General features: G+C 53.1%; 1 protein-coding gene across 1 annotated transcript in view; it reads left to right on the forward strand.

Annotated features, from left to right (window-relative positions):
- LOC309965384 (F-actin-monooxygenase MICAL2-like) overlaps window positions 1–12477 on the forward strand; it is a 144550-nt gene that overhangs the window by 126009 nt on the left and 6064 nt on the right. The window contains exon 18 of the mRNA XM_082844856.1: window positions 11518–11704. Coding sequence (XP_082700982.1) covers window positions 11518–11704 — 187 coding nt within the window. The remainder of the gene's footprint in view (window positions 1–11517; window positions 11705–12477) is intronic.

The raw sequence follows: 12477 nt of genomic DNA on the forward strand, positions 1-12477 counted from the left end.
GAAGGATACTTTGCCTTCAGTGCATTTTTAGGGTTCCATGTGGCTGCAGAGGTCCCTGCTGGAGCATCTACCCCAGAGTAGCCTGGGCTTGTCCTTTCCTAAGCTTGCAACTACTGCTTCATGCCAGGCTCCAGAGTGAGGCCTTCAGGAGTTAGTGCTGGTGTCGGCAGCAGACGTAGGCAGGAGCAGGATGGTTCTACTCCAGCTATTTTGATTTGACGAAGGAGCCAGAAAAGTTGTAGCAGAGTGAAGTGTAACCAGCAGTCAGATGGTCCTGCTGGGCTCCAAAGATACAGGCTACCTTTTTGTCCTGAGACGTGGGCCTGGATGTCCTTTCCCCTCCTTGGATGTGTAGGCTTGGGGGCTGCATCATCGAGGCGAGCTTCACTGTGCGTCTCCCTGGGGATAATCATAGTTTCCTCTCTTTCTGTTCTGTGCAGAATAAACTACTCTCTAAAAGCCTGTCTCATACTCATCCTCCGTCTTCTCCCTCCTGCCTTCCATCTCCTGATTCAGCTGCTACTTCCTCTCCATCGAGTGTTGACTCTGTTTCTCCAGCCAGAAAGGTAGTTGTCCTGAACAATTAGCTTCCCCCACTCCCTGCATGTTCTGAGATATTCTCCGGCTCTGCTCCACCTACACAGACAACCATCTGAATCTCGGCTTGGCCGGGAGGAAAATTTATAAGATACTTTACAACGGTCCTGGGTTTGGTTTTGGTTTTGTGCTGGAGCACGAAACAAAGCAGAAGAGGCAGCACACAAAACCGTATCAAATGGTGCTTGCTTGTTCAGCACGCCCTCGCTGGGCACCCACCATATGCCAACCACCATGCCAGATGCTGAGAAAACAAAGAGGAGGGAGGTACAGTTCTCTTATACGGTGTAGATGGCAAACAGCACCTCAGCATAGGAATGTGTCACACTTTACCATACGATATTGCCAAATTTGGCTGCTTCTGGCCTAACAAAATGGCAGTCTCACGTGGTGAACTTCATTAATTCTATGAGAGGTTTAAGAGGCAAGATTCTAGGAACCCAGAAGGGAGAAGCCTGGGAAGGCTTCACAGCAGAGGTAATATGGGAGCCGAGTGTTAAAGATTATATGGAGGGATTTGGCTAGAAAGAAGTGTAGGGGAAGGGCATTTTAGAAAGGATCTGGCACGTGGTAAGGAAGGCAGGTAGGACTTGCATGAATCAAAAGACATTTCTGGTGCAACTTGATTTTCACATAAAGGTATTTATGGGAGTGCAGAGAATGAAGGTGAGAGCCAGCCCGCTCTTTTTGCGTTAAAGGAACTCACTCTGCCATCTTGTAAAGAGGCACGGAAGGATCTGCTCTGCGTTCTAGAAGGATAACGCAGGTAGCAGCGTAGAGGGTGGAGAGTTGGTGGGGAGCTAACGTTGGTTGAGTAGATAATGAAATGCATCCGTGAGCAATGATTAAGTTTGGGTTCTGGAGCACTTTTCATGTTTTTTACTTGTCATGCTGTTACCTAATATGCCAAGAACATTACCAGGCTGGTGTAGGAGGCGGGCAGTCTCCGGAGAAGCTTAGCCCCTGGAATGGATGAGCCTAAAAATGGACGTGAAGCCCGCTTGGTTAGCTGTTGCCACCATGGGAGTAGGTTGGAGCCTCTTTCTGGAAGACTGTGTTCCCCTGAACACCTCCGTTCCGTCTGTTCCCACCTGGGCCCGTCTCCACGTGCGGTGCTGAGTGTGCCCCTGTCAGAGTTACTGCTCGTTCGTTTCCACCCCGTTAGACCAAAGGCACAAACCAGCCACCTGCTGGTGCATTAGGGAGAAGTTAGGCGCTGCCTCCTGGGAGTCCCACCCCCACTGACCTCCACTGCTGTGGGGAGAGGAGCGCAGGCAGGGTCTCCAAGAAAGGAGCAAGGAATATTAGGAGCCCCGCCCGCTCCAGGGTCCCCAGTGTGGATGAGAAGCATCCCTGGAAGGGCAGCAGGAGGTGATGCAGGGAAGCACAAACACCTCCCGTCTTCAACTCTACTGAACACAGCCATGGCTGACATGCCTGGCATCTTGTTCCAGGTCAGCTTTGCTTAGCCGTTTGACCTTAAACATTGACCTTGGGAGACTTGTCTGGGCCTCCATTTTCTCATCAACAAGAGAGTGATTCTTGGCTCACGTGATAGTGAGCTCTGTGGGTGAAGACTGGCATATTTGTCATCACCATCACCAAAGCTTCAGAGTAGCCTTTGTGTCCAGCTTGGGAGAAGAGCCTTCCCTGGGGGGTACTTCCTGCTGTGGAAAAAGGTCACTGGCACCCTTGACAGGCTGATGGGAGGGGCAAGGGCACCTGGGCATAGGCAGGCAGTGGCTGGTGCTCCTGGCTGGGCAGCCAGGCCCACACCTTGCTTCCCTCTGGCCCAGCCCCTTTCCGGCTAGCCTTGGGCATGCCCTCTCTGGCCTCTGCTTTTCTTTTGTCCTTAGGAAGTCCTGACTTGGTCACTGCCCTCTAGAGTTGAGAGCAGAGGTGGGACAAGAGAAGCCACCACACATCCCAAGTCCCCTGACTTAGTTTCCAATAGGTATTAGTTCTCTAGGTGATGGCAAGAGGCAGCCTGCCCAGGTACACGTGGGGCTGCCGGGGCCTGGCAGAGACACTTCTCATCGTGAGCCTATCCCGTCACATCATCATCACACTCCACTGCAGCCCTTGGCTGCTTCTCCACTGGGCTCTTCAAGCAGCCTTAAACCAATGTCACTCATTAAGCCATTGAGTGAGCATTCATTCATCTAACGAATATTTATTGAATGACAGCTGGTGTCAGGCCCTTCACTCTTGGGATACACATCAATGATCAGTAGTTACCTTCCTGCCCTGATGAGGCTTGCATTCTAATAGAGGGAGGTAAATCATCAGCAATAATATAATATATAGGTAAATTACATGACATATCAGAAGGCAGTTTTTCCCCTGGAAAAATTAGAGCAGGTAGCAGGGACCTGGCATGCTGGGGAAGGGTAGCAGTTTCCAATGGGGTAGCAGGAGGGCTCTTCCTGGGAAAGAGAATTGAGCAGAAGCAGAGCCTCAGAGAGGAAGACAAAGGTCCAGGGAGGAGACTAGTTCCCAGGGCTCCTGACTCCAGCCCATGTTCTCTCCTCTGTGCCACAGCAGCCAAGTATGAATGGAGGCCTCGTCGGGGGACCAGCCCAGAGGTTATGTGTGTGTAGAGCCCCAAGCCCAGGCTCAAGGAGGGCTGCAAATGGGGTGGGTGGGCTTCGGGATGGCCAATCCCAGGTCCTCTGGTCCCCACCGCTACAGGTTTGTTCTTTGTTTCTCCCAGGTTGGGGTAGAACAATTGCTCCCTGTTTTTTTTTTTTTTTTTTAAATCCCATCTCCCAAGCCAGCCTAGGCCATCAGATAATGGTGTAATTGGGCTATCTTAATAGCTTCTGACTTACTAATTACAGGCTGATGAGCTTTTCACTGTGTGGCTGGGAATGATTGGGGAGCTCTCAGAAAAGGCCACCCTAGGACACTTACTCTGTCTGTGCCTTTGTTTCTCCATTTGTAAAAAGGACCCAGCTTGGACCCGACACCCCCAGACCCCTCCAGATCTCACCATGAAGCCATTGTAGGCAGTTAAGCACAGAGTGGTGAATTTCCAGCTTCAAGCAGTTTTGGAAAGGATATTGCCAGCTGCACTGCTCCCCTGCCCCACCTGCAACTTTCCTACCTCTCCCGGACCCCACCCCAGCATTGATTCCGCACTGGGCTTTGCACATGCAGAATCTGAGAGAGTGATGGCCTCCTCTGAGGAGAGAATTAGCTGCCCCTTAAAGTAGGTGACAGCCTGGTGACAAACAATTTTCATTCAGTCCTGTTGGAGCTCTGAGAGCCTCTCCCCTGGAGAGAGCCTGGGGCCTTAATGCTTCTTCCCAGAAGATTATGGGCTGCTCTGATTGCCCAGTGACTCAAGTTTGCCTCATTCAGGGGAGCCAGAGGAAGGAGGATGCGCTTGGAAACTGATGCTGAGTTCTTAGCAACCTCCTGGCAGGCAGCCTGTTTCTCTTCCTGCCCTGGAGCCCTACACCTTAATTCTGAGGATCCAGGGTTAATCACCTCCTCAGAGGAACAGACATAGTCAAACTTGTCATGAGGATCACGTGCTACTGACAGGGCTGCAAACTTGGGTTACCAATTGCAGGAGATGTAGCCAGGGCTCTACCTTCATTCAGACTACACTTGGCCTGCCCTCTCAGATTGGCATGTGGCCTTACATTTCAGTGATGCAGCTGGGTGTTGGCCTGAATGGTCACAGGGAATCTTGAGGCCCTCTCGTTTAGGGCCCAAATTCTTACAGGAGTCTTATCTTTTAAGACCGTGGGCTATGGGATCATGCCCAGTCTGATCATCCCATCAAACCAGCCCTCCCGGTAGCTCTATCAGCTCCCATCAACCCTTAGCTAACTTCTTTCTTCAAGGCAGGAGACCACTGCCAATTCAGCCTTTAGCATGGCTGCTAGCCATTTACCAAGGCTGGTGAGCTCTTGCAAGATCAAGATGGCAGCTGAGTGTTTGCACAGCTGAGCCAGAGGGAGGGCCTCACGGGGCTGGGTGCTGTGGTTAAGTCCTCCTGGGTCAGAAGAGCAATGTGCATTGCAAAAGGAGCTCTCTCTACCCCTGGAGGTGTTTGTTTTAAAACTGGATTTGCAGGATTTACTCTAGAGATTTGCATATTAGAGAGAAGCTGGGTGAGTCTTGGCTGGGCAATCTGCCAGTGTTTCATCTGATACAAGGGTAGATCTCAAGGCTGCCCCAAACTCATTGTTCTCTCTGTTCTGGGGATAGAGCTAGGCAGTGCTTTGGAGGTAACCTGTGTGCATCCCAGCCTGGGGGATTTTAACTGGCAGAATGCTGGTGTGTCAGGGAAGCAGGGTGCAGTAGTGAGAAGGGTATAGGCTTGGAGTCACGCTTGGGTTCAGAGCACCGATTACTTGATTACTCGCTGTGTGTCCTTGGATGAGCTAGTGGACCTCTCAGCACCTCATTATCCTAACCTATAAAATGGAGGTGGCAGGGCTTCCCTGGTGGCGCAGTGGTTGAGAGTCTGCCTGCCGATGCAGGGGACACGGGTTCGTGCCCCAGTTTAGGAAGATCCCACATGCTACGGAGCGGCTGGGCCCATGAGCCATGGCCGCTGAGCCTGCGCGTCCGGAGCCTGTGCTCCGCAACGGGAGAGGCCACAGCAGTGAGAGGCCCGCGTACCGCAAAAAAAAAAAAAAAAAAAATGGCGGTGACAGCAGCTACTCCTGAGGATGACTGGAGTAATGCAAACACCTAGCATATATCGAATGCCCCAAGTATCCGGCAAATGTGCTTTCTCCCCAGTGGAGGAGAATTCCAGAAGAAAGCTCACTTACCTAAAAGGCATGTTGATTCCTCTCTTTCTAAAGGCAAAGAAGTCACCTTCAGGCTTCCATTTCCATCCCAGCCACTTAGGAGCGCTGTGGCCTCAGGTGAGTTAGAGCCTCCCTGAACCTCAGCTGCCCCGGCCTCAAAGGGAGATTATCAGACCCACCTCGCAAGGCTGTGAGGGTTCAACACAGCTCAGCGCCTGGCACCAGGGGACGTAGGTGCAGACATGGCCGTCCACTGGGAGGTCATAGCCCCAAAGACTTGCCTGCATCTCAGCCCTGAGGGTATCATTTCCAGAGCCCCTCAAATAAGGCACTTTCAGTCCTTGCCCTGAGCATATATGGCTGAGGACTCAGGCCCACCAGCCTGTCCTCTGATGTTTCTCATCCAGGGACTCCTCAGTGAGGAATATAGTTGCTCAAGTGGGCCCAGGAGACGACTTCCTCTAGCCCTACGTCGAAACTTCCCCTTCCCTCGAGCCCTCAGCCCCGAGGCCCTGGAAGCTCTGCTCCCAGCCCTGCCTGACCTGTGTGGGCTTCCTTATCCCCACAGCAGGCCAGGTGGCCACAGGAGGCCCAGTTCTGTGAGGAAGCACAGGCCAGACACCTGGTGTTCCTGGCTGAGTTCCAGGCCCAAGGGGGGATGTCACCATTGTTTGGACACAAGCAGGCCCAAGAGCCTGCTTCCTCCTTCATTCAGGGGAGCATCTGCCCTGCGCTGGGAGCGTAGCCATGAGAAAGACACAGTCATGACATGACTGTGCAAACCGGAGGGGAGATGACCCATCTCCCAGCATGGAGCAGGGTGAGAAAGGCTCCAGCATCCAGATGGGGACCATGCTTGGCGATGGTGCTCGCGACGACAGCTCATGTCACCATGTGTGAATCTCAGTTGACTCGGGGGAGAGAAGCCGGTGTCTTCATCTGTGTGGGCCACGTTATCCTTACTAACACAGAGGAGGGACCCCAAGCAACTGCAAGTCCCCCCGAGTGAAGGCCACCGAGAAGAGGAGAAAAGAAAGAAGTTCCGGAAAATGGAAATTTGAAGCTGCACCAATTGCCAGGCGGTTCTTGGGAGCCCAGCACCACGGGAGGTGCAGCCCAGATTCTTTGATGACTCTTTCACAGCCCTGTGAGGATGGCAGTGGTCTCCCCATTTTACAGATGAGGAAGCTGAGGCTCACAGAAGGGAAATGAAGTCTGTGAGGTTAATCTAATGTAATGTTAGATGATGGCCCACCTGAAGTCTCCAACCGTTCCAGCTTGTTCTAATTAACTAGCTGAAAATAACTAGAATTCAAAGGGGAAAGAGGTAGTGAAAAACACCCCAGTTCTTCAAAAATTACATAAATATTGAAGATACATAAAGGGTTGCAAAAGCAGTCCCATGGCCCTCCAAAACTACCCATTCTCAAAACACTAGTGACTGCGACCAGTATATTTCTGTCCAGATCATGGGATTGCCCAACTTTGCATTTGGACAAATGATTCCCAGCCAAATTGTAAGCTCTCCTCTTGACCAGCACCCCAGGAGCATACGTGCCTTTGCCTTTCGGTGCAATAATCTCCTTGTTGAGAACCTCTGGCTCTTACTCTGAAGTCAAACCAGGATGAGTTTTCTGGAGGTTTCTCCATGAGCGGAGTTTCCTTTCTTCCTCAGGATGCGGAGGTGTGGTCCACGGGCAGGCATTGGTTTGTGACCCAAGGAGCACAGCAAGTGGGAGTAAGCATTAGACACTTGTAGAGCAGTTTGACATTGCCACACATCCAAGCGGGTGATCGTACTTCTAGTAATTCATTCTCATTGAATCCAGAAGTATGAGGCCACAGTGGATTCGAGATTTAAAAGGAAAAAGCAAAACCTGGTCATTCCCCACCGATAGTTTGAGTTAGCAATCCGTCTGGTCATGTCCTCACTGTCTTGGAGCCAATGAGACATCCTGCTGTCAGGAAAGAGGAGATAACCCAAGACCCCAGGGCAACGTCCGCCTTCACACCAGTCTTTGGGATGAGCTTCAAAGGCCCCCTCTCACCCCTTGAGACAAGCTCTTCGTCACCTGGTCTCCTTGTGACCATTCACAAGTCCTGGTCTACCTCTTGGTCTTGGTGATGATCCTGGGCATGGTTTCCATTCGGTTGTAAGAAAGCCTCTGTCACAGGTGGCAATGTGGATGCACCAGGGAGAAAGGAGCCTTATGTAAATAAGGGCCCATAATGAGAGGAAGGACCAGGCTTGGAGCCCCTGGCCGGGACCTGTGCTGATAGAACAACCGAGCCGGCCCGAGACTGCACCCCCAGCAACCTCAGGGCCCTCTGCTTGCTTCTTCTGTAACTGCTCCCAAAGTCAGGGTTGCACAGGAGCTCAGCGGCACAAAGTGCTTATTAGCTAAGTGGCTACTAAGGTCTCATTAGGGACCTGTATTTAAAGCCCCAGAAAGTACGGTCTTAATCTCTGCTCGCTCAGGGGAGGCAATACTTGCGCGTGGGTCTGTGACATCACATGGTGCCTTCCTGGGAGAGCGCCTCGGAGCCAGTTCAGACACTGGGTCGGGGAGGCAGCCACACAAGGGGAGTGTGGGCAGGGAGGTAAATCTGACCTCCCCTCTTTATTTTGCTGTAAACCCAGGAAGGACCTGGTATTCTACAGCTCCTATCCGAGGGGCCTGTGTCGGGGGCCCCAGCAGGGGATGGAACATTAGGCAAGTAATGGCATATTGTCCTGAGCCAGCGCACCTGAACGTCTCTTAGAAGCAGGAGCCAAGTTTCTTGGCATTTGTGAAATCCTGAAAATGGCAGAATGTATGCTTGGAAGCAGAATCCTCATCTCTCCCAGGTGGGGCCAGTGTTGGGTTGCGGGGGGGGGGGGGGGTGGGGGTGGGGGTGGGGGGGGGGTGGGGGAGGATAACTGGCCTGGCAGCTGCTGCCACTGAGAAGGAGTGAGCTTTGTCAGGTCTGAGGAGGTCCTGTCTGTCTGAGTCCTGGGATCAGACACCCCAGCAGGCCCCCGGCCACATTTTCCTTAGTCCCCCAGAGCCCTGCATGTGGTCTGGCGTGACTGATCCAGAGTAGCTGCTGGTGTTGGGACTTCCTCAATGAGAAAGGGGGCAGGCGTCTCCTGGGTCTTTTTTTTTTTTTTTTTTTTTACATCTTTATTGGAGTATAATTGCTTTACAATGGTGTGTTAGTTTCTGCTGTATAACAAAGTGAATCAGTTATACCTATACATATGTTCCCGTATCTCTTCCCTCTTGCGTCTCCCTCCCTCCCACCCTCCCTATCCCACCCCTCTAGGTAGTCACAAAGCACGGAGCTGATCTCCCTGTGCTATGCGGCTGCTGCCCACTAGCTGTCTGCCTTACGTTTGGTCGTGTGTATATGTCCCGGGTCCTGCCTTTCTCCCCAGCCTGCTTGGCGTCCCTTCCGTCTTCATCCTCTCTTGGTGCTTGTGCCTTTGCGGGCACCCGATGTGCTAGCCTCAGGTCCTGAGGGTGGGCCCTGCTCCCAGGAGTCGGGGGCTGGGGACGCCAGCTGCCACTTGCTTTGCTGTCCCCTGAACTTCCTGCTTGATACTTGAGGCTTGCACAGCAGATTCGATGTGGCCTTCCAGGAGCGGTCTTGGGTTTCGATGGAGGGCCTTCCTTCGCCCCCGCACGAGTCACTGTTACTCGCCACCAAGATGGCTATCAACCTGTGTCCAAGGGCCTTCAGCCTAAATTGTTGCTCTCTGTGGCCACACCTCCCAGAAGCTGGATTCAGAGGCTGGGGGAGCGTCTGGAGCCTCCCTCCCTCCAGGGTCTTGGGATCAGGAACAGTGTTTATAGATATTATCTCATATTGTGCATTTTTGTCTCCCTGCAGCGGAGACTGCAGTATTACCAGGCTGGCCTTTCAGAGCTGGTATGGAAAGAGGGAGCAAGTCGGGGTTTGCCCAGGGGTGTATGTGTGATTGTGCTATGTCTGCTTGGGCTGTCAGCTCCCACCCCTTCCGCAGCTCCATGACACGCCGGTGGGGTTCCACGCATTCATGGGTAGGCATGGACCACCATGTCCTTGGGAGCACAGACACCCACAACCTGTCAGGCTGTGATCCCCAGAGCCAGCGTGGAGCTGACTTGCCCAGCACCATCTCTGGGGCCCTGGGCACTGCCGCCTGGAGCTCCCCATCCTTCTCCCTGTACCTGCCCAGTAGGGACCAGCATTCACTCCCATTTCGGTCGTGTTTTTGTCGGCAAGGTGGTCTGCATGCTGACCTGACAGGACTCAGGTTAGACGTAGCCATAGCTCCCTATGGGACACGAGAGCTGCAAGGCAGGATGAATTCAGAGGGAGAAGGGAGGGTGGAGTCAAGTTCATCTTGGTCCAGCCCTGCCAAGTGCCAGGCACTCACACACACGCTCTCTCACTCAGTTCCTGCCACAGCTCCGTGAGGCAGGCACCGTTTATCCCCATTTCACTAAATGAGGATGCTGGGCTCAGAAGTTGAGGACTTGGCGCCCCATCTCAGAACTGGTTAGTGGTGGAGCAGGGTCCTAACCCTCCAGGTCTGGGAGTGGGGGGTCTGGGGCAGTTCTCACTAAACAGTAGCTCCCGGCCCTCCAGAGAGGAGGGGTCTTGGGGAGGGCGGCCGCAATGCAGCTGGCTTGTTTTCTTACTGTGAAGGCCTCCCGGGCTTGGGCTCAAGAGACCTTAGCAGAGTCCTGGCTCTTCTTGCATTTCTTTCTAAGTGGGCTTGGACAGATCCCTTCCTCTGGTATTTATTCCCCCTACCTGTGAACCAAGCAACTCAAACTCCTGAAGACCATGTACCCTGCAGGCCTCCATCTCTCTTTTCTCCATCTGCAGAGTGCCCACTGCCTACTCTGGGCTGGTTAGGCCTCTCCTGGGACGTTGGGTGCCGTTTGCATGTGGGTGTGGAGCCCTCTCCCACCTCCAGCTTGTTCGTGTCTTCCTTCTCGGTGCTAACTGGCCTCTACCTTTGTCTCTGTCTACTCTATCTCTGCTCTTGGGTAGCTGACAGTAGGGAAAGTGTCCAGCGGAATAGGGGCTGCAGCTGAAGTTCTGGTCAATCTGTACATGAATGATCACAGACCTAAGACTCAGGCCATCTCTCCAGACCTGGTAAGGATGTACACCCCACAGCCTTCACCCACAGACACTGGCTCTGGCCTCCCAGGGAGGGTGCATGGGACGCAGAGAGGATTGCCTGGCCCCTCTTCTCCTGGGACGAGAGGGGCTGAGACCGGGCTGGATCAGAGCAGAGGTTAGCGGGAGGCTGTTCTTCCTTTTAGACAAACCTCACTCAGCCCCCTTGTGGCTCATTTCACAAAGCAGAGCATCTTCCCTGCTGGCTGGGGCTCTAGAGAACTCAGTGCAAAGTCCAGGAGGGGCCGTCCGCAGAGGTGGACAACACTTACCGCCAATGTTTAGCATCCAATCTGGATTGGAGTGAGAATTAAGTAATGGAGAAAACACCCTTTTCCTCTGAATTCTCCCCTTCTCCAGTGACTCCGCTCATTTTGGTTTCCTTTTGGTACACTCCCCTGGAATCACCCAGGTGTGCCCCTTCTGCCCTGGCCCTTGCCCTTGCCCTCTCCTCTCCCCTCTTGCATTTAGGAAGTTGACTGGCAGCCAACTTCAACACACAGAAAAGGACTGCCCCTTCTCTGCAGTTCTCTTGAACAGTTTTATTACCATGAGCTTTCCCTGCCTGACCTAGGTCACTGCAGGGAGACAAGGATGTGTAAAACGCTCTTTCAGGGACCTCACTCTAGATGCAGGCAGTACGTAACCCCTGGGTCAGATTCCTGGAGACAGCATCGCTGGGCAGCATGTTTGTGAGGGATGCCCGCTCCATCAGACCAGGAGATTGTCGCTCTCACCCTGAAACCAGAATGGCCAGCCTGCCTGGGAGTACAGTTAACAGCTGCCCTTGCAGGGCTGGGGTCTGTGTACCTTCCCCCCCTCATTCTCTGCTGAAGTGCCCGCAGTCAGCGCCTGCAGTGACAAAAGCAGCACCTAGCCTGTGAGGCCCCACGATGCAGGCCGGCATCTCCACAAGGCCAGCCTCACAGCTGAAGGTGCGGTGTCCGCCCTAACACACTGCTCTTCTCTCCCGATGCCCTGTGTCTCCCAGGAGTCCATACGGAAGGCGTTTCCCCTGAACCTGGGTGGCAGCGACACCTGTTATTTCTGCAAGAAGCGCGTGTACGTGATGGAGCGGCTGAGCGCGGAGGGCCACTTCTTTCACCGGGAGTGTTTCCGCTGCAGCGTCTGTGCCACCACCTTGCGCCTGGCCGCCTATGCCTTCGACAGTGACGAAGGTAAACCCCCAGGGGCCAGGGCAGCACTCATCTCTGGCCTGGGCTTCAGTCCCTTTGGAGGCTCTGGGACAGGCAGCACTTCCCAGGGAGTTTTGGTGTCATCAGGAAAGCTCTTCAGGGAGCAGGGATCCCCTGCTAAAGAGAGAGGCCGCCTGTGGTGAGCAGGGGTCCTGAGGGAAGGGGAGCTGTCAGCACCAGGGGTGCATCAGCGTGGGGGGCACCTACCAGGCGACGAGTGCCTTATGAATGTTTTCTTACTCAGTCTCACCACCTTCAATTGCCCCTGTGTGGCTGAGAAAATCAAACCTGATAACCTATGTCACATGCTCGACACCACACCTGACATGTAATAGGGGTTCAGTAAATGATGGCATATTCGTGTTATTATGTATAAAGTACGCATTGTAAAAATGGCAGTAACCGCAACATGCCCTCTGATAAGTGGCCTGCCGGCGTCATCAGTGAAAGAATTGCACTCATTGGAATGAGTGATTATTTTCTAATTTCCAGCACTTGATGTTTGCACGGTCATATAATGACAGCGCTTGTGATTCCATACCCTCAAACTAACTGCCTGGGTTCAAATCCAGACTATGCCACTTCTAGCCATATAACCTTGGGCCTGTTACGTAACCTCTTGGTCCCTCCGTTTCCTTACTTATAAAATGAGGATGATACTACTTAGCTCATAAGGTCATTATGAGGGTTGCTGGGTTAATTCCCGGGATGATAGTGTCTGGTATATTGAGTCCTACACAAGATTTTTCTGCTGT

This window comes from Leucopleurus acutus (genome assembly GCF_964270905.1).
Source record: "Leucopleurus acutus genome assembly, chromosome: 8".
Taxonomy (NCBI): Eukaryota; Metazoa; Chordata; class Mammalia; order Artiodactyla; family Delphinidae; genus Leucopleurus; species Leucopleurus acutus.